Raw genomic sequence first — 23,013 nt, forward strand, 5'->3', positions numbered from 1 at the left:
AAAAGGCAGTTGGATTAATGCAATCATTCTTATCTATGTCTTAGCCGTTTTTCTTAGGTACATTGGTTTCTGGCATCTTGTGTGCAAGACACCTTTGTGTGCCTTCTGTTTCTATAGGTCCTCAGTTGTAATAGAAACAAATGCAGCATGGATATAGAGCAGGGACTGTTTCCTCTTTGATATTTGGAAGCTGCTCTGAAAGCTGAAGAACAATATATGGACACAATACTGACTAGCATTAAAATAGACAATTGCCTGTTTAGATCACATGGAAGTCTTTTTGTTGGCTTCAGTGAAGTCTAGGATTGTCCTGAACAGTGTGCATTTCAGTTTAACAGCACGTGGTGTATGTTGAAACTGGAGTAATGATTCAGGCTCCCTTAGTAAACAGGGTTTCTTGAAAACAGTTTCTTAAACAGGGTTATATACAGCTTTTTGGCAAGGCTCTAAGCACAGGCCTACAGAGGGGTTTCTTTTAGTCCAAAAGAAGAATAGGAGGAGACCATCTAGGCTGGATTGTACCAGTGCACAGTTACCGGTAATTCACTGTGGCCAAATTCACTTAATCAGTCCATCTAACAATACCTTTGATGGTCAATAGGAGGAGGGCAGCTGTCTCCCATTAAAAGGGTCTTGGCCCTCTTCCTTTCTTTAAGTGTCAGTTAGCAACCCACCTATGTACCCTTTTCAGAGTGCAGGATTAGCCGGTCACCATCAAGAACTGTAAGAATTATCAGCACCGTTCTCTAACCGAATTATTTTATGCATCCTGGATTGCCCTTTTCACCTATTCCTGTGCTGTTCTGATCAGGGCCGTGTGGTTAATTTGGCTTAATGGGCTGCTAATCTGTCACATCTTGGCATTTTCAGCATTTAAGGTTAAGTACCCCAAGGCACCTTTTGTGAAGGCCATCTGACAAACCACCTTACATTGCAAGGTGGCTTGAGGCTTTTGCTTGGTTTGAGGACGTGCCCTGCTGGATGGCAGGGGTTAGGCTCCCCTTCAGCTCCCCTTTGGCAATGAAAACATCTCCAATTTAAAGATGGTGTTTAGGTTTATGCCAGGTGGTGTTTTCCAAACAATGAAAGCAATATTTTTTTGCCATTCCTTTGCTATCTCCCAAAATTCATCCTGCAGGTGTTTAGTCCCATGCTGCAGATTCTTTCGTACTGCTAATAAAGTTGTGGTTATTTAATACCATCTTCTTGTGTGAGTCTCTATTCTAGGGTGTGGGGGCTAATACTGTGTACCACTGTTGCTCATTGTTAAATTGGCAATGTTGCATTGTGCTGAAAAATGAAAAAAGGTAAACATTAACACTTCAACTAGACCTTATTCCCCTGCTCTAGTTTTGTAACCTCGGGTTCTGAAAATAGAGTAACTCACAGTCATTGGTCAAATGCATTGACACAGGTTAAATTAAAACAAACAAATTATTCCTTACCCAATTCATGATAAGCACAAGGGTCAGACGTCACTGCAGGTTTGAGTGCACTTTTAATACCCATTGATTTTGATGAGCTTCAAGCGTGCTTATGTTTGTTTGGGCTTGTTGTCATCATAGATTTTATTTCTCTAGGGTGCTCTGAGACCCACTAACTCCAGAAACAATTGACATAACTGTATGGTGGTCAGTCTTCATAGCCACTAATGGCACATGCAGTGTCCTTATAAACGCTGTTTACCAGAATTGGGAACCAACTCTAGGGAAGGCTATGTTCATCATGCCCTGTTTGTAATCTTAGTCTGGGCATTTGGTTACCTCTGCTGAATATAGTTTGCTGTGTTCAGATGGATCTCTAATGTGATGCAATATAGCAACTGCTATGACCTTGTGTCCCACCTTTTGTTTTGTTTTGCATTAGAATAATAGCATCCAAAAGTGATGGTGTGCCATTCATTCTCCATGTATAGCATAACTATGTTGCTTTTTGGGAAATGAAATATGAAGAAAGGGCTGCGTAGTTACTGATTGCTCCTCAGGGACATTGGGAGAAGCTTTAGTACCAGAGCTATGTTATAACCACTGCCTTGTTTATTATGTTTTCTGCAGCACCCATCTCCCACCTTATTACTAGAAACTATTGCCTGCCTTTCTCTCTGGTACTCTTACAGCACACTTCTCTCTGCTTTACTGTACAACTTCCTGTCTGATTTCTTGCTCTCCGTACCTTGTATTCCTTACCTGATCTGCATGGTCCTCACTGCTGCTGTCAGGATGATAGAGTGCTGTGAGTTAAACAGCAGTTCTCTTTGCTGAGCTAAGCCAAAGATCATTCCTGTATCTGAGTTGCTCCGTTTACAGGGCACCACAGTACCTGAGAATAGAATGAATACCAGAGAATATAATAAACACCCCTTATGTCTACTTTTTATACTTCTAAAATGGGTTGTATTCAACCAGGGATACCCGCTGAAACTAATGAACCTGAGTTAGTAATGTCCAGTAATTTTATTGGGTCTATACAGAGTGGCCAGACAGAGCCCAAAGTGGTGCACCCCCCTCCATTCAGTCAATAAAAGAGGCATTATCACCGGCGGGGGGGGGGCAGACCTGAGGCCAAGGGCTGCAAATGACCCTCTGGGCCTCTATGTTTATTTGTTGGGACCCCTCATTAGCCCAGCTTTGCACCCTGCTTGCATGTTTTTGCCTGGCTGGAATTCATCCTTGAACTATGATGACAATGTCTCTTGCTTGCTTAGATGGAGGATAGAGGGTTGTGTGGGTGTGGGTGTGTATAAGCTAGCCTATTGTACAAAGGTAAAATTTTTGCTCTGGCCACTTTTGCCTCTGACCCTGCCCACCACTGGTTTGTGACCCAAGGAGGTTTGCTCAGAAGGGAATGCAGCCCTTGGACTGAAAAAGCTTCCTTAACTCCTGCATTAAAGGTAAAGGTACCCCTGCCCGTATGGGCCAGTCTTTCCAGACTCTAGGGTTGTGCGCTCATCTCACTCTAGAGGCCAGGAGCCAGCGCTGTCCGCAGACACTTCCACGTCACGTGGCCAGCATGACAAGCTGCATCTGGCGAGCCAGCGCAGCACACGGAACGCTGTTTACCTTCCCGCTGGTAAGCGGTCCCTATTTATCTACTTGCACCCGGGGGTGCTTTCGAACTGCTAGGTTGGCAGGCGCTGGGACTGAACGACGGGAGCGCACCCCGCCGCGGGGATTCAAACCGCCGACCATGCGATTGGCAAGTCCTAGGCGCTGAGGTTTTACCCAGAGTGCCACCCGCGTCCCTAACTCCTACATTACCACAGTGCAATAATACATTGTAGCCAAACAGAAGCACTTGAAGAGGAAATGGAGCAAGGCCTGTGTGGATTGCTACACCTGTACTAGTGCATTCATCATGCTGCTGTCCCAGCCTCAGATGAGAAACTTGCCTTTTCAAGAAAAGTCTTGCTCATGGTTGATAGGAGTTTTTTCTCCAATTCTGAGCAAAATGTTTCTTTAATACTACATAATCAGTGCAATGCTTTGTTTTGTTTTACTATAAAATAGTTATATCTCTGATTTTTAATTATCAAAGAAAGAAAGGAAGGAAAGAAAAACTCACCCAGGGCATATGTGTCCCCAGCAATTTATCTTTCAAGTAATATCCCTGTTTGTTTTCAAGACTGTCACTTACTCTTAGTCCATGGTGTAGGTTTTGTTGTGCCTTGGACACACCTATCTTGCACATTAAACCCATAGGAAAATTGCAATGAAAAGCAGGGTGAGAGTACATTATTATTGACTACCTGTCTAGAGTATACCTTGGATATATTTTCTTTCTCTTCTGCTCGGTGACCAACAAATTGAATGATGGAGGAGATAAAAGGAAGGACATACTTGCTTGGCAGCCTTTCCAAGACTGAAATAAAATGATAAATAACGGAAGGTTTGGGGTCCTGTGCATGGCATCTCAATCTGTACAGGGAAGCTGCTATTTACTCGAAAATGAGGCAGGGAGAAGATAGAGGGCATATTCATTTGACTTTTTGACAGGGGTAGAGCCAGAATCCAAGCCAATTTTAGAGAATGCTTTGTGTGGAAGTAACAAATTGCTGGGCCAGTGATAAGTGGCTCTGGGGGACTCTATGAATCAAGACAGACTCCAGCTTTTGGTAGACGATAAATGATAGGGGACTCCCCCGCCTTGAAAAACAGTGCCCCTCCCGCAAGACACATCTCACAAAGCAATGGCATTAAAAGGCTCCGAGGTGAAATGCTAATGTCAGTCCATTCTATAATTTTGTTTCTAACTTTGCAAACTTCTTTGACTATGCAGACAGACATAACATGAAATGTGACATTGGGGTTTTATAAGAATTTTTGCATTATTATTGAAGCACACAGGCCATGATTAGCATACCCAGTCTTCCTGAATTCTACCAGAAATATGGCAGAATTCTAACTTGACACCGAAAGTTTTACCTGATTAAAAGAAAAACAACAGCTCCAACCTACTGGAAAATCGTGGTCCAAGGATGAATGAAGAAAAATCATCTCAACCATGTTCCCCTACCTTTTCACAAGACAGTGCTGTTCTGAAAATATTATGCACTTAAAATGAATATTTAAAATCACAGAAACTTTCTTTTAAAAAAAAGTTAATACAAATTGAATTTAGTTTTTAATTGCACTAAGTAAATCAATATTTTACAGATTTTAGCATATACTTGAAAACAAGCATCAGCTGCTTTACTTATTTATTATAATTATTATTATTATTGTAGTTACACATTTTATCACTTCATTGATCTATTATGTCCTTCTACAAAAAGGTACAAACCACTGAATTCTGTTTTTCTATCTCTTAATTACTTTATATTAAAGTCAATCTAGCACCCCGCCCCCAATGCATCATTTTTGCTTTCAGACCACATATCTGATTTATCAGTACAAACATGAGTTTGAATGGGTCTGTTGCCATCACATCTTGTTTTGTCCTTAAGATGCTGTTGCTGTCTTTTTTCTGTAGCTTTCTTGATTGTGCTAAGACGCTCCAGATGTTTTTGGCCTACATCTCCCATAATCCCTAGCTAACAGGACCAGTGGCCAGGGATGATGGGAATTGTAGTCTCAAAACATCTGGAGGGCCAAGGTTGAGGAAGCCTGGGCTAGTCTGAGTCACAAGGCAGTGACTAAAGGACTGGTGGTGACCATGTATGGAAATAAGGAGGCAAGACACAAAGGTTAGGTGAACTGGGCCACATTCATTAAATTAGTGCAGCACATTTACAGAAAGGAAGCAGGCTGTGTGATGCTAACTGCACAACAAATTCTGTGAGCCAGCGCTGCCAAGGTAAGAAGGTAGTGTTTAAGGGAAGGTACTGCCTTCCCGTGAACATCACCCTTTTGGGTGAGTAGGTGCTTCACCACCTCCCAGGGCTCCACAACTCCGAGTGGGTGTTTGCAGGTGGACCTCAAAAGTGTTCATCACTCTACCAGCAAGTCTTGAGACCCTTCATCCTTAAAGCTGCCTAGATCTGAACTGCCTGATAACTTCATGCACCTACCTGCCATGGAAGATGACAGGTCTAGCTTAGTCTAGCTTTGTGTTGCTCAAGGTGCTGTTGCTCTGTTGTTGGTTATGAGCCAGGGGTTAAAAGCTGCAATTTCACACTTTTTGAGGATTGGCCATAAGGTTGCAGTTTCATCCTTGGAAACTGCATTGAAACCAATGGGGCTTCCAATAAATGCATTTACTTTAAAGGCTGTTCAGTATGTTGTGTTGGGCAAAAGGGAAGACTGGGCAATCACACTTAATTGGAAATAAGACCCACTGGACTCTTTGATGGGACATTTCTCAGTATATATGTTGAGGAAATGACTGAATAAACCTTTTGTGTATACTATATTTTTACTGATAATTTGCTTCTCAGTTAACCAGCTTCTTCCACATATGAAAAGAAAAATATAGTAATAATTAAATGTCTTTCCCCCCTCCTCAACAGATTCACAGACAGGATGTAACCTTTAAAAATGGAAGCTTGTATAAGAAGCAACAGATAACAGTTGGAGCTTAAAGGAGTGGATGAACATTTCTCTTTGGATGTATTGTCTTTTAAGAACGATATGTTGATTCAGAAGGTCCGAAGAGAGAATCGTGAAATTTATTTCCTCTACCCAGTCACTGGATTTTTAAACCATTTCTTGGAGGTGGTGAATTTCCACTAAGGTGTGTGATGGAAAAAGCAGTGCGTCTCTGTGTCCGTAGCCCATACGTTGTGGATTAGTTTGCTGTCCAAGGTACAAATTCCATTTTGAGGGACAAGGAACGGATGTGATGGATTTACCTTCAGAAATGAGCAGGCATGGAAGGAATCCGCTCAGCCACAAGCTAGAAGATCAGAAAAAGGTAAAAACTTACTTTTGACAATTGAATGCCTTTTAAAATTCGTATCCCCTTTCTTCGCAAATATATTTTTTTGAATGCTCTAACCTTTACAAAACACTGTGTAAAATTAAATGTGTTCTTATATGTATCCTTATTGCTATCAGTCTGTTTCTGTGCAGCTGATTTTCATTGCTACCTGATAATCTGACTTCCAAAGGGTCTTGAAATTATCTGGCAAATTGGTTGTCAAAAACATTCACTTTCCTGCCGTTCCTGACTCTGTGCCAAATGTCTCCTGTAGTAAGCAATATTGTTAACTTTGTGCTGACCTTGTTTGAATACGTTCTTCCTCGCGATGGGAGTGACAATTTGCTCTTCCCAGACTCTTCCGATGGTAACTGTGAAAACTGCATTTCAATGTAATTAATGCTTGTTAGCATTATGTGTAGAACGATCAAATGTGTTGCATTTGCTTTTAAAAAATGGTCTTTAATTGAAGGAAATAGAATAATTAAGCTATTGGATAGCCACATCCTGTTTCATGTTTCCTGGGTTAAATTACAAACTTGATGAGGAAGAATACTTCCTGTTTTTAATAGGTGCCCTGTACAGCTGTTATTACGCTATGAGGGAATACAGGTGCAGCAGAGGTGTGTGTTTATCCCTGTCCCCAGTGTTGTGTGAATTCTCCTGTCTGCTTTGTGGGATGCAAGTTAACTTCTACAGCAGAGAACCTTTGTGCCTGTGGAGGCTCCCTCCATAATGGAGAACCTTGATTCTGACAGATCATTAGACCGACCAGTTGAAAGTCAATTGATCTTCATTTTGTAAAAAACAAAAAGCAAACCACAAACACCAATTCTACGTGCGCTAAAAGAAAGCCTTTTTGGGTAGCTGTAGAGGAGACATTGTGTGGCAAAAGTAAGGTGTTCACCAGTGGATATTTTCGGAATATCCTTCTGCTGAGAAGGAAGTTGGCCTTGAATGGTTTCTTCTTGTCTTGTTTCTATATGTTCCATTTGCTGTGTGCAAAGCTATGAAGAAATGCAGTTACTACTGAAGTCTGGTTGCCTTCATGGATGTCTGAACAGCAAAATCTATCCCATTTAGTTTGTGTTGATGGTGTTAGGACATTTTATTGGCTGACTTAGGCTTCTCAGTATGTCATACTTGGCAGAAGGTTGAATAACAGTGCAATCCTATACATATCTACTCAGAAGTAAGAACCTTTGAGTTCAATGGGACTTACTTCCAGGTAAGAGGGTATATGTTTGTAACATAAGACTGCTATGTTTGCCATTGAGGCAAAGGGAAATGGATTTTCCTTCTAATGTCACCTGTGTTCAGTTTCATAGCCCTGTGGTGGGTTTTATGGCTGTCTGTATAACAATAGGTGTGGTTTGAACAATCTGCTGATTGTTGTGGTTGCACTGTATTTTGTCTATTGTGTATGAAGTAACTGATATGTATGAATCCAGTTTCTAGTGTTTTACATCCCAAGTTTTCAGTCTTGAAATGCCAACACTTCAGTTATAGAACCACCATTTTCAACTGGAGTCAGGTTGGTGAGAGCCATTGAAAACCTTATTTATCTATTTTGCTACTGGTATTGAAGATATTGGTTGCTATAACTGGTTGTTGAATTGAATTTTAATGTCTGCATGTTCATTTCCAACAATAAAAAAATCATAAGAAAATCAAGTGTTTCTCTGCTTGTCAAGCAACAGCTGCTAACAAATTAGACAGCACTTATGACTTGAGGAAATATTGCAGTTCATGAGCACAGGGCACTGGTCAATGTTTCAGGAACTAACATTGCTGACCTTGTAATGAACAATGTTGGTATTGTTTAGTTGAGTTGTTATATTTGGATATTAGATGTATCTATTGTAGTGATGCACTGATCGGTGTTAGTTTATGTGTTATTCATCACTTAGGGCATAGTTATGTGGAAATGAAGCTTACAAATTAAGATAATATAACAAAACTGACTCAGCTACAGTTCTACCAGAGTCCTTGAACTGATTCTTTCTGAGCCATCCCTAAACTGGTGGGCAGTATCCACTCATTTTGGCTGAAGAGATGATTTACATAGGCCTGGTTTGCATGTAATGCTAAGTCAAACTCACTCCAGACAAACCACCCACTGTATCAAAGGTTTTGTTCTTGGCTGACCAAGAGCATGGATGAAATGCTAAGCCAAACCATGATATCTTTTTTTTCTGACAATGCTTCCTGTGACTCATGTATGCATCACCATGCAGCTCTGGAAAGCATCAGCGCCATCTCAGAAGAGGCATTCTCTCCTTTATGGTTATTTATTTAACATTGGTAAAAATATCACAAATGCAAAACATATAAACATAAAGGATAAGATTTTAGAGTCTTCTCCCTTTTCTGACTTTGAAGGTAAAACTACTTTCAGAAATCCTCAATGAATGCAGTATATTTTTGCTTAAGTGCTCTGCAGAACTAGTTCGCTGGATGCAAACTACTCATATTGCTTACTATCTTCAAAGGACACCTGCTAGCACTGAACAGACAAAGGGGAATGCTTGAATGACTGCTGCAGCTGTAGCCTTGTCGGGCTCAGGAGATGTGTATTTTATGTGTGTTCCCATTCCATGAGGCACTTTCTACAAAACATGGTCTTGCCTTGCAATGTTGCATTTATTAGTTACTGCTATGCATTCCACCAGCAACAGGTTTGAAGCTCCTGTTGCTACCACATAGCTGATCGCAAATTAATTTCATTAAGGCATAGTAGCAGCTATACTGTTTTGGGTCTGTGCTCAAAACAGCTCAGCTATTTAGCAATTGTTTGTGTTAGCAGGTTCTTGTGTTGCTGAAATGAACAGTGCTTCATATTTATTGATAAGTACTAGGTGAAGCGAGTTGCAGGGGAGGGGAGCAGGGAGGGGAAAGAGAGTTTGGTCTGATTATTTTCTTGGCTTGGGGTAATTGTATATTCAGTGCTAACTAGATTCTCTGTGAGTGGATTGATGTGGCATCATGGAGATCTTCCTGTACTCACACACTTGTGACATCATCGCAGTGCTTTTAAACATTTTCCCTCCAAAGCTCTTGCATTTGCAATCCTGAAGAACTTGGCTGTCAGTGTTTAAATTGTCTTCCACCTCTGAACGCCTTGGAGAAGAACTTGACAAGATGACACTAATGTGTGAATGTATCTCATAAACCAAAATACAAAATGTGTGGGTTGTTTTATTCAGGAAAAAAAGCCCCTAATGATTAAGTGTTACAGCTTTGTATACCTGTGGGAATTAAATAGCATTTTTCTATAAATATGAAGCAAAACAACAGCTTACATTAAAATTCAAATGAGTTTTTTTCTTCTTTACTTGAACAAGTTCATGACCATCATTTCCTTGTCTTTCCTTCCCCACAATGTTGTCAGTTTTCCATGTGATGATGAGATCAGCTGATGGCATGTAAAATTGCCCTTCACCCTGTCCCTGCTTTCCCAATTAAGAGAGCTGTCTGGATCCTGCTCTTATTGTACTTATGCCTTGTGGGAGACCAAAACCATAAACAGGGGCAAGGCACACAGAATCATTAGCTTATAATGATAGCACACACCTAATCTGTGGATAACTGCTGTTGGTTTCACAGGCACCATCAGCCCCGAGTGAGTTTAGTGATGGTCAATGATGGGAACAAAGCTATATGAACAGAAATTTCTAGGAATCTGTCACCTTCCATGTGTTTTCAGGCAGGGATGGGAGTAGCCCTGGGTCTGCAGAACTGAAGGACTTTGGCCTTTTCTACTGACCTGAGCTCTCTGTGACTCATTTGCAAAACATTTTGAGGATAAAATCACTTGCATCTGCCAGGACCTTGACACTGCTGTTACAGGAGATGAATCTCAAGAGCCATGCAGAGTCCAGTTATCTTAGCAAAGTTAGAAGATATGGACAAGGTCACTTCCGGAGGCGGCGCGAACGGCAATGGCTGCCAGCTCCTGAACGGGAGAGGGTAGCTCCGTTGAAACGGGTCGCCCGCTACGGCGAAGCGGGGACCCATCCAGAAAAACCACAGGCAGCAGAAGCCTGTGGTCCTGAGACCCGGCGGGCGCCAAAAGCAGCCCCTAAAACGACGAAGGGACCCCGTAAGGGGCTCCGGACCGCGGAGGGGGTAGCGGCGCTGTGGGTCGTTGCGCGATCAACGGAGCGAAGCCGCGTCGCTGTTGCCGGTGAGCGCTGACCTTTCTTCTTGAAACTGCTAACTTTGGAAAGCAACAACCCGTGAGTAATTTGGACAATATACTTCTAAAGCCTCTAAAAATTGTGAATTTGGCTGAAAGCGGAGTGACGAAAAACAGGAAGTCCGTCTTCCGCTGACACTGAACTTGAAAGTAAAGAGCAGGAGGAGTGGAGACAAAGAGTAACGTTTTGCATTGACTGATCTGGCATCTATTTAAACTGTTGTTTCTGGCTGATTTAAAGACTTTAAGTGGCTGATTTTTGGACCTTCATTGAGACAAGGGTACTTGTCTTCTGTTGATCTATTGGATTACAAATAAAAGTAAGAAACCCAGGTACTGGAGCTGCCTGAGTAACTGAGCAGTCAGCCTGCAGGCTTTGGATACTTTGAATCTGAACTTTGGAACATACTGAGTTTGAATTTGTTACTTTGAAACACTTGTGGTCTAAGCACTTTTGGAAACAATGTTTGGCTTTAAGTTTTAACTCTGCTAAAATTTATCTTTGTGAAGATCTTTGGAGATCAATTCAGACTTACTAATTTTAATTGGATTGGACTTCCTCCCCAAAGACATTCTAAGCTCCACCTAGAGGATTTTTGGATTTACAGCAGTGACTTTGTTTTACTTTCTCTTTCCCGGCCTCCTGTTTGAGTGCTACCATCTGGGCTCTTACTTTCTCATGGGAACAATTCAGTTTGACCTTGGTTTTTAGATAACTTTGGAATGAGTGGAACAAGAAAAAGGGGAAGAACCAGACAAACAACGTTAACCTTACCGACAGTCTCACAGCGTAGATCATCTGTGCCTGCTTTGCCTACTACTTTGCCTCCTGAGGCAGAAGCGGCCTCCCTGCTACAATCAGGGGAGGGAGAAACTGAGGAATTACAACTGGAAGATATGGCCTCAGGAGCAAGTGGCACTATTTTGGAGAAAATTTTTGAAAAATTGGAGGCTCTGGACAGAAAGGCTGACCAGCAATCAGCTAAAATTGACTTAAACACAGAAAGTTTAAATAGACTAACTGGACAAGTTGCACAGAATGTTCAATCTATTGGAGAATTGAAGGAGGCTGTAGGTGAAAATCGGAAACTGGCGGAAGACACTAGCCAAAGATTGGGACAGCTTGAAAAAGAAGTAAGACCACTCAGCAAACAAGTAGGAGAACACCAGATCTACTTTTCCATGACAGAACTTCGGAACAGGGAGGCCAATTTAAGGATACGCTCAATTCCAGAAGTGGAAGAAGGTAACTTAACTGAGTTCCTTACCAAAGAATTTTCCAAGTTTTGGAACTTAGAAGAAAAAGACTTTAAAATACTATCTGCTTTTAGGCTTGGAAGACTTATAAAGAAGGAGAAGCCCAGAGACTGTTTGATAATATTGAGATCAAAGGAGGAAAGGGACAAGATTCTAGGCTTGCACTACGGAAAGTCACTGGATATTTTGGACAAAAGAATTGAAATTTATAAGGATATTCCTAAACAGCTGTTGGATCTTCGAGCAGACTACTCGGAATTAGTAAAATTGCTAAGGAGCAACTCAATCATCTTCAGGTGGGAGTTTCCCCAAGGTTTATCGTTTACTTTCAGAGGGAGGAAGATCAAAATTAGAACGCCGGAGGATAGAGACAAGTTTTTGGTGGCACACGGAGAAGATCTTCATAAGGGACTTGGATTACCCCCAGGGCCTGAACCTCCGGGGGTTCCTGCACCCTCGGACCCCCAAAAATCTGAGAATAAGGTACCCCCACAGCAAGAATAACCAGATATATTCAGGATGTCTCTGCAACTTTTGAGCTGGAACATAAATGGCTGTAACATTCCAGGAAAAAGGAGAAAAATCTTTCACATTTTAAAAAAGGAACATTTGGACATTATTTGCTTACAGGAAACACATGTGATCAGGCTCCACAGAAAAGTGTTAATAAATAAAAGACTTGGTCAGGAATTTATATCTTCGGATACAGTTAAAAAGAGAGGTGTGGTAATTTATGCAAAAGAGAGCCTTTTACCTAAATTTCTGTTTAAAGATGAGCATGGAAGAATTTTGGCGATAGAAATACAACATCAAGGGGAAAAAATACTGATATTAGGAATTTATGCTCCAAATGAAGGAAAATCGGAATTCTATAAGAAGTTGCATGAGACTATGCTGGACTATCTGGACTACAACAACATCATTATGATGGGAGATATGAATGGAGTTGTATCAACTAACATGGATAAGTCACAGAGCCAAAAAATTTCTAAAGATGGGAGACTACCAAAGACCTTCTTTGAAATGACAGACAATATGGACTGGATTGACATTTGGAGAGTGAGAAACCCCTTGGGAAGGGAAGGAACATTTTTCTCTGAAGCCCAACTGACTTGGACAAGAATCGACCAGATATGGATAACTAGAGGTCTGGCACCTAAGATCAGAAAGGTGGAAATCTGCCCAAAGACATGCTCCGACCATAACGCACTGAGAATGGACATGACATTGATTCCAACCGGTTCCTTCAGATGGAAGATGAATGATGGCCTGTTTAGAGATCAGGAGATCACTAAGAAGGCCCAAAAAGCTCTAAAGGATTATTTTGAGATCAATATGAACACCACAGTGGAAAAAAGAACTATCTGGGACGCAAGTAAGGCCGTGATGAGGGGGTTCCTGATACAACAGAACACAGTAAAGAAAAGGAAACAAAACGAAAGGAAAGATAAAATTTTGGAAAAAATCAAGGAGTTGGAGAAGAAGTTAAGACTTAATCCGAAGTCCCAGCCGATTCTGAGAGAAATCAAACTTTACCAAGCACAATACTGTAAACTGATAAATCAGGAAATAGAATGGAAAATCAAACTAATGAAACAAAAAACTTTTGAGTCGGCTAATAAATGTGGAAAACTGCTAGCTTGGCAGTTGAAGAGGAGACAAAAGTTAAACACAGTGACAAACTTAGAGATTGAAGGAAGATGTATCCAGAACCCCGGAGAGATTAGAAAGTGTTTCCAGAGATATTTCAAAAAATTATACACTCAAGGGCCACAAGATGAAGCAGCGATTAAACAATTTTTAAAGACAAATGGACTGGCAAAGTTGTCAGAAGAAAATAGATCAATTCTGAATGGCAAAATAACACGACAAGAGATTGAGCAGGCCATCCAAAACATGAAACAGGGCAAATCACCAGGACCAGATGGGCTGACCTCCAAGTACTATAAGACATTGAAAGACTATTTGATACAACCACTGATGGAGGTCAGCAATGAAATTTTAGAGGGGAAGAAGGCGCCAGAATCGTGGAAAGAAGCTTTCATCACATTGATACCAAAATCGGAAACTGAAAAGACACAGCTTAAGAACTACCGTCCCATCTCCCTTTTAAATGTGGATTACAAAATATTTGCAGACGTTTTGGCAAGTAGATTCAAGAGGGTTTTAAACAAAGTAATCCATAAAGACCAGGCAGGCTTTCTCCCAGGTAGACATATGTCTGCCAATACAAGGAACATTATAGATATATTGGAGCTTTTACAAACAGACATAAATACTAAAGCTGTTTTAATTTTTATAGACGCGGAGAAGGCCTTTGATAACATATCCTGGAAGTTTATGAAAGGGAATTTAAAAGAAATGGGAGTGGGCCGGGGGTTTGAGAATGGGATTGATGCAATATATTCAGAACAAAAGGCTAAACTGATAGTTAACAATGTGGTTACAGAAGAGTTTAAAATTGAAAAAGGAACACGACAAGGCTGTCCGATTTCCCCGTTATTATTTATCTCGGTCCTGGAGGTGCTCTTGAACACGATTAGAGGGGACAGGTTGGTGGAAGGGATACAGGTCGGAGCGAAACAATACAAACTTAAAGCGTTTGCAGATGACTTAGTTCTGACATTACAGGAGCCAGAATCTAGTACGAAAAGAGTATTACAACTAATCCAAGATTTTGGTCGGGTGGCGGGATTTAAACTAAATAAGCAAAAAACCAAGGTGTTGGGAAAAAACTTGACAGATATTGAGTCGGAACGGTTTCAGAGAGAGACAGAGTTAACTGTGGTTAAGAAAGTTAAATACCTAGGGGTAAACATAACAGCAAAGAATTTGAGTCTGTTTAAAGATAATTATGAAAAATGTTGGTCTGAAATTAAGAGAGACTTGGATAGCTGGTCAAAATTGAAACTTTCACTGTTAGGTCGAATAGCTGCTATTAAGATGAATGTATTGCCAAAAATGTTATTTTTGTTTCAGACATTGCAGATTGTAGATAAAACGGAGTGCTTCCGGAAGTGGCAGAAAGATATCTCCAAATTTGTCTGGCAGGGCAAAAAGCCCAGAATTAAGTTTAAGATATTAACGGACGCAAAAGAAAGAGGGGGCTTTGCCCTGCCAGACTTAAAGTTGTACTATGAAGCCGCAGCTTTCTGCTGGCTAAAAGACTGGCTACTTCTGGAGGACACGGATGTGCTGGATTTGGAAGGTTTTAACAATGCATTTGGATGGCATGCATATTTATGGTACGACAAGGTTAAGATCAACAAGGTCTTTAAGAACCATATTGTCAGAAAAGCAATATTTAATGTCTGGACAAGATACAAAGACTTATTAGAAAACAAAACACCGAGGTGGCTGTCACCTTTGGAGGCTAAGGCCCGAAAAAGACTCAATATGGAGGCCAATTGGCCAAAATATTGGGAAATACTAGAAAGGGATGGAGACAATTGGAAACTGCAGAGTTTAGAGAAAATGAAAGATAAGGTGCGAGACTGGTTACACTATGCTCAGATTAAGGAAGTGTTTAAGATCGATAAAAAGTTAGGATTCCAGGTGGAGAAATCGAAACTGGAGACAGAACTGCTAGAACCTAAGACCAAGGTACTTTCAAAAATGTATAACTTGCTGCTGAAATGGAACACACAAGACGAATTGGTTAAATCGGCTATGATAAAGTGGGCCCAGGATATTGGGCACAACATTATGTTTGAGGACTGGGAAAGGTTATGGACCACCGGGCTGAACTTCACAGCATGTAATGCTCTGAAGGAAAATGTAATGAAAATGATATATAGATGGTACATGACCCCAGTGAAATTGGCTAAAATATACCATTCGTCTGATAACAAATGTTGGAAATGTAAGGAAAATGAAGGAACATTCTTTCACCTCTGGTGGACCTGCCCTAAAGTGAAGGCCTTTTGGGAAATGATATACAATGAGTTAAAAAAGGTATTTAAGTATACCTTCACCAAGAAACCAGAGGCCTTCCTTCTGGGCATGGTCGGCCAGAACGTGTTAAAGAAGGACAGAACATTTTTTATGTACGCTACAACGGCGGCAAGGATACTTATTGCTAAGAGCTGGAAAACCCAAGATCTACCAACACTGGAAGAATGGCAGATGCAGCTGATGGACTATATGCAACTGGCTGAGATGACTGGCAGAATCCGCGACCTGGGAGAGGAGAGGGTTGAAGAAGACTGGAAGAAATTTAAGATTTATTTACAAAAGTACTGTAATTTGGTTGAATCCTAACAAGGAAGCCAGAGCAGAACTAACTGTCTACCATTAAATTATAATTTTTTATTTGAGCTTAACCTAAACATTGCACTTAAGAGCATAAACAAGATGATAATTTGCTTGGAAAAATTCGTTTTTAATGATGAAAGTGGAAGCGGGAGACGTGAGGGAGTCCGCAATAGAATGAAAGGATGTTATGAAACCTATTCTGTTTGTTAAATATGTATCTGTAAAAAATCTTAATAAAAATTTTTATAAAAAAAAAAAAAAAGAAGATATGGACAAGGTGCTTGGTTTGGTCCAGGCTCTTGCTCCTTGCCCCTCATTGCTGATAAAAAGTAGCAGGGAGAGGACAGCTGACCAGGCCAGGGTAGTGATTAATACTTCCTTGTGAGAGGGGCTGGCTTTTAAATATTGCCTTGGTTTCAAATATTATTGAAATCTGTTGAAAGTCACTTTGAGGCTAGTTCAAAAATGAAGTTAAGAAACCACACCCTTTTTATTGCCTGTATCTAGCATCTGGTTAATTAATTTCACTTAGTTATTTGTACCGCACAAATCCCTGTAGATTTTATAAAAAGATGACAGCCCTGTCATTACTCCAAATTGGGGGAAATGAAACCTGTGGCTCCACATATGTGGTTGGACTCCAACTCCCATCAGCTCTAGCCAACATGGCTAGTGGTCAGGGATGATGGGGCTTGCAGTCCAGCAACAACTACAGAACTACAGGTTCCTCATTCCTGCTCTAGTTCTAGCTTCACAGTTGCTGTTTGGTTTGTGAGCACTTACTGAAACAAAGGTGAACACCACAGTTTTTATTTTTTAAAAAAAATGAGCACTATATTTCATTGTATACATATACAACAGATCTAGAATTGCTGCCAGCGTTCTGCTTACTTTAAAAATGTGTTGCCCAAGTGATGTAAGACTACTGTAACTATTTAGATTTAGAATCAAACAGAAGAACATAGAGGCTTTTTTTGTTTTTAATGTAGCCAGGAATGTGCATTGCTTTAGTTGTCATAATAAATAGTATACATGATCTTAAATTGTCCTGAAAGGCATTGCCATTCAGCAGCCCACTCATGAGAATTCACACTTTCTCGCTTCTTTCCCCTGGAAATTCCTGAGGTACTGAAGTATATCGCACAAGGTCAGTTGCATCCCTCCTGATTTCCTTTGGTTCAGCATCACACAGAAAATGCATTGCACTCTTATGTAATCAATTGACTTTGAAGTTTGCAATGAAAGGATGCAAACTTTGGTTTGTGACCAAAGGATGCTGTCAGTGCAGCTTGAAATCCATACCTACATGGCAAGAATGCCAATGAATTTGAAATCTGCTTACCCAAGCAATCAGCTGTTGAAGCAGCCTCTGGATTTGAAGTACCCTTGACTGCTGTATTCTGTGCCTGGAGCGGATGAGATAGATGAAGATGCTTTTTGATCATTTGTGCTGTGGAAAACCCTCTAGTACTCATGAGGATTTTCCTGCTTGAGGAACAGAAGTCAAGCGTATACATAGATAACTAATTCTCTGTATTATGCCAAAGAGCAGAGAAATATTTGTGACACATACCTCACTACTTTTAGTGAAAGAGCAGCAAAAGAAGGCGACACTGCTGTTACACACACACACGAGAGAGAGAGAGAGAGAGAGAGAGAGAGAGAGAGAGAGAGAGAGAGAGAGAGAATATTAAGGCAGTCTCATTTTTCGAATTAGTTTTAGAAAAACATGAGCATTGTCTATATTAAAATTAAACTGTGAAACTTAACATTTTAAGTTTGTTGACAACACTATTGCTTCCTTCATTTATTGAAAATATCTGAGATTTATCCAGCAGTGCAATTTGGGGTTCCAGAATTAGGGTCACAGGTTTCCCATTCCTGATGTAGGAAGTCAGAGTCAGTTTAGCACTCTGAGGAGTGATTTAAGATGGTTCAGGAATTTAAAAGCAGAGGAGAAAATATTTCCTTTTTAATGGTGTCTAATCAGCAGGCTCAGTCATCAATAACATCAGAGGGGTGATCCACCCATGAAGTGGGATAACTGTTCTTGATGTAAGCAAGTAACATCCCAAAAATTAGGTGACAACCACTAGGAATAGCCCTGAGAAATAGAAAGGATATAGCTATTCCTTTCCTGCCCGACAAAAGTGTGGATTTAAAGTAGGGATGGGGAACCTGTAGCCCTCCAGATGTTGTTGAACTACAACTTATATCGTCCCTCACCCTTGGCCATGCTGGGTTTTGCTGATGTGAGTTGGAGTACAACAGCATATGGAGAGCCAAAGTTTAAAGATTTAAAATAATCTTGGAATTATGGGACATTGAGGAATGATACCTCCTTATTCCAGCCAGTGTTTTTGAAATGTAAAAGCAATGGGTCTTCTCCATTCAGATGTCAGTTCCACAGCGGCGTAATGTGGGTTGTCAGCACACAGGGCAAGGCAAGTAATTTGCGCCCCCCAACCCGGGGCAAGGCAAGTAATTTGCGCCCCCTAACCCGGGGCAAGGCAAGTAATTTGCACCCCCTAACCCCTAACCTGCCGCCGCTGCCAGCTTCTTCTTGCTGCTGCCTGGGCTGGGGGATTTACGGTAAGGTAGCCACGGCGGCGGCGGCAGGTCCGTGTCAGGTGATCTGAGGCAAGTTGCCGCTGGCGCTGCCACCCAAATGACACCGCTTGCCCGGAGGAGGAGGGCAGAAAGGCGAGAAAAATGCAACATGGCCCAGCAGCTGCAGCAGCAGCGGCGGCGGCGGGGTGGGGCTGTGAGGAGGGGCTGCCTGGCGCGCCCTCCGCGGCCCTGACGTGCAGGGACCGCGGATGCGCGCACAGCTCATCGGTTCCGCAAGACATGGGGCTCTGCTACAGCCTGCGCCCGAGGCTCTTCGGTGACTCCGGAGGCGGCGAGCGCCCCCCAGATGTTGCGCCCGGTGCGGCCGGCCCCCCTGCACCCCCCACGCTACGCCACTGCAGTTGCAATCATTCTCTTAAGTTTAATTTGCCATTTAGTAAATGGTAGTATTTCTCTAAACCCAGACAACAATGAAAGCAAAATAAGTCGTTTGTGTTCCAACTAGTAGATGACTGCATAATAGAAGAGACTTACAACAGTAAAGACTAAAAAGTTACCTGCCTGGCTTCTGATGTTCATTCTTTAAAAGTCTTGTTTTTATTCTTTGATTCCACTTGCCCTTTTCTTTTAAGGAGCCTTTAAGGTAGTTGACAAAATAATAAAATGCAACTTTTAATTGCTGCATGGGTTGGGCAGGAATTCATGGAGAATGCAGCTGGGGAGGGAAGCTACAATCCCCATAAAAGCCAACGCTCTCTGGCAGAGGTGGGGAACTGGATCTTTCAAGTCTAGTTGGTTTGTGTGTGTTTGTAAGTCCACTTGCAGGTTTCCTCAACCCTAGTCTGCATATTCATTAGAAATAAAGTTTCCCAGAGCCAGCTGTTTCAAGGTAACCCACCATAATGGGTTGCCTCCAAAATCTTCATGGAAAGTTCATATTTAGAATGTAGGATGGGAAAGCCGGGGAAGAGTTTGAACACAATACAACATTAGGAAATAGAACCTGCTGTATCAAAGGTGAAATGGGGTCTCCTAGAGTAGGTGATCCTGAAGCTGCAAGCTGAGTCCTGGAGCTAACCAGAGTGCTGAAATGACCAAGTTCCTCTGTGTTGTAAAGCAACACCTGAATTAGAATGAGACCTGCCTGCATAGCTCTAATGAACTGACAGTTAAATATGAGAGAGAGCAGTAAAGGCATATGAATTTATTTGTTTCTGCTTACCTTATTTATTCATGTTCCTATAATTGCTGCATTTTTGTTCACATTTGTACATTTCTGCCCTGATTTCAGATGAGTAAATCTGACATTGCTTCCTCACCAAGAGGTTAATAATGCTTACTAATGCCAGCCCAACCTGTAACTTTCTTACGTAGTGGCCTAAACTAGAATGCAGGGCTTAAAATACCAGTGCTTACACAACAAGTAGTAGTTGCGAAGCTGTGTAAACACAGGTGAGGTTCCTCTAACGTGAAACAGTATGTTCAGACTTTGTTGTCATGGTTACAAATTATTTGCAATAGTACTGTTGTCCTATATAAGCTACTACACTGTGCATCTCATTTAAAATACAGTGGTACCTCGTTTTAAGAACTTAATCCGTTCCGGAAGTCAGTTCTTAAACCAAAACTGTTCTTAAACTAAGGTGCGCTTTCCCTAATGAGGCCTCTCGCCGCTGGTGCCCTTCCACCATTTGGATTCTATTCTTAGACCAAGGTAAAGTTCTCAAACCAAGACCCTATTTCCAGTTTTGCAGAGTTCGTAAACTGAATAGTTGGTAAACAGGGCTGTTCTTAAACCGAGGTACCACTGTATTAGTATTTTTATTTACTCACCGTGTGGCTCTTTTGTGAAGAAGAGAGAAGGAAAAGTATATGATAAAAAGAAGACAGCAAGACATCTTAAGCTGATAATAGTACACATCTCAGGGGAGCAGGACATCAGGGAAGGAATGGAACGGACATATGCAACGGCCTTTTTAATTTCGAAATCCAATTTGGGAACAGTGCACACCAAATCCTGGTCAGTGCTCTAACATACATTGGATCCCCCAGTCGATGTTCGAATTTCCTCAGCAGCAACCCAGTGGAACAGGGAATAAAGCTTAACGCATAAAACCACACTCAGGGTTGTAACTGAGGGGTCATCCACACCTTGGGTTGCCCCGCTCTTTCCCTCAGGAAAACTGCTGAATCAGATCAAACATCTTACTTACTTATATTTATTTACGGCTATTAGCCCATAAAATATGTATAAGATCAAACATCAGTTGGGTTTTCTCCAGATTGATGTTTGCTCTGATTTTCTTCTAAAGTGTGGGCTTTCCAGGGGAAAGTGGTGGGACAAAAGCAAAACCTCTCTGACCCATGCCTAGAAAGCATGGGGCAAGTGGAAAACTGCTCAGACTCATGCATTCTAGGCACAGGGCAAGTGGAAGTGTGGACAAGCCCTGAAACAAATCACTTGGTTTGTTAATTAACAAAGCCGAATAGTATTATTAAATTGTGAAATAACATCAAAAATAAAAGAAGTTGCATAAAAAATAAAAACAAATAAACAAACTTGCATATGATGAACTTTAAAGCAATTTGATCTATTTTGCGTAAACTGATTAAAATGAAAATGGAAGATGTTCATAGGATTGGAACACCAAGAGGACATTTACTGTCTTATTTGGATAATTAAGAAACACAGATAATGAAATTTATATTATAGCAAAAGAACTGTAATTTCAGGGAGTCTACTTTTGGTTTCAAATAGTTCCAAGTTTCTGTGGGACTTTGTAATCATGCATAAGATTATGGTGTGGGTCACCTTAGTGCAATTAGTAAATTCACCAAGCCACCACAACGCCCCCCTCCCCACACCCAAATAGTACATGTAATAAAATAGCGCATATAATGGGGTTCATCTCCAGATGCAAGAAGCAATCAAGCTAGGGCATCTACCATATGCATGTGAATTTAATGCGCCTTTGAATCTAATGTACACCTCAGTTTTTGCAACGTAATTTGGCCAAAAAAAGTGCACATTACATTTGAGTAAATATGATAGTTTTGCTGTGATTGTTTCAACATAATGCAGGTATTTTTTTACTGGGCTGTTTCCCCCAGCCAATTTTCTGTTTTATATATCTGCCTGTACAGTGCAGCCTTGCTCTCCTCAGTGCATGATGAAGAGTGGGCTGGCTATGCAAGAAGTAAAATTAATTATAGCACATATGGATGAAACCACTAATTACACACACTCACACTGCATGCTTAGTAAAAATAGCTCAACTGTATTTGAGTTCAGTCAAAGCAAATAGCACTTTCCTATTGAATTATTTGACCTATGCAGCGTACTCAATCAGAATTTCAAAAACAAGCAGCTTTTCAAAAGCCAAAACCAGTATGGGGGAGAGGGAGTAGTATTAGGCCCATGCAATACCTGTTGTTGAGAGTGCATGCACATACCCACATGGCATGTGCAATTTGTAAACAATCACATCTATTTCCTACTCATTTCCCAAAGCTGTATTGTTTCTATTGAAACGATCATTGGCAATTCTATGGAATGTGGAGCTTAAATAATTGTTAATAGACCCCAGCTTGCTGAGTAGTCTGTCTGTTACTTGATATTATTAATAAGTGACATTGAAAAGGCAGTTTTAAAGCACATGCTATATAAGGAGAGTTTACATGCAAAGCTATCGCTGTGTGATTGACAAAGAAGAAATGAACCTCTAATTTGCAATCGTTAAATTGAATGCTAAGTGTTATGACTGAGATTACCAGTTCCTGTGCTCAGGTCCTGCTTGCGCACTTCTCATAGGCATCTCATTGGCTCTGGTGAGAATCGAATGCTGGACTAGATGGGCCACTGGGCTGATTCAGCAGGCTCTTATGTACTTAGCTAGCCCAGCGCTGTCTCTACAAACCGGCAGCAGCTCTCTAGGATTTCAGAGAAGGGTCTGTGCCAGGCCCATTTTGTGATGCTGGGGCTTGAACTTAGGGCCTTCTACATGCAAGGCAGGTGCTTTACCACTGAGCTGGAGGTAGGCAGGAAACGCTTCTTCATGTGCAGAAATGTGTCTTCAGCTCACTCACAAGTGGGAGCTTGGATGCAGAATTGCTGTTTATCCCTGTATTCTTTGTCACTATTTCAGAGAGGCTATTCATACTGATATATAGGTAAAGGTAAAGGGGCCCCTGAACTTTAGGTCCAGTCGTGGCCAACTCTGGGGTTGCGGTGCGCATCTCACGTTACCGGCCGAGGGAGCCGGCGTACAGCTTCCGGGTCATGCCGCTTCTGGCAAACCAGAGCAGTGCACGGAAGCACCGTTTACCTTCCCGCCGGAGCGGTACCTATTTATCTACTTGCACTTTGATGTGCTTTCGAA

The 23,013-nt window shown here is 41.4% G+C and overlaps 1 protein-coding gene across 8 annotated transcripts in view; it reads left to right on the forward strand.

The window, feature by feature from the left end:
- The window catches only part of NAV3 (neuron navigator 3), a 430,775-nt gene that overhangs the window by 96,463 nt on the left and 311,299 nt on the right, over positions 1 to 23,013 (forward strand). For all 8 annotated transcript variants that reach the window (XM_081929091.1, XM_081929086.1, XM_081929090.1 and 5 more), the window contains exon 2: positions 5,945 to 6,348. In XM_081929091.1, the coding sequence (XP_081785217.1) occupies positions 6,277 to 6,348 (72 nt within the window). In that variant the 5' untranslated portion in view covers positions 5,945 to 6,276. The remainder of the gene's footprint in view (positions 1 to 5,944; positions 6,349 to 23,013) is intronic.

This window comes from Podarcis melisellensis (assembly GCF_964234715.1).
Source record: "Podarcis melisellensis genome assembly, chromosome: 10".
NCBI lineage: Eukaryota > Metazoa > Chordata > Lepidosauria > Squamata > Lacertidae > Podarcis > Podarcis melisellensis.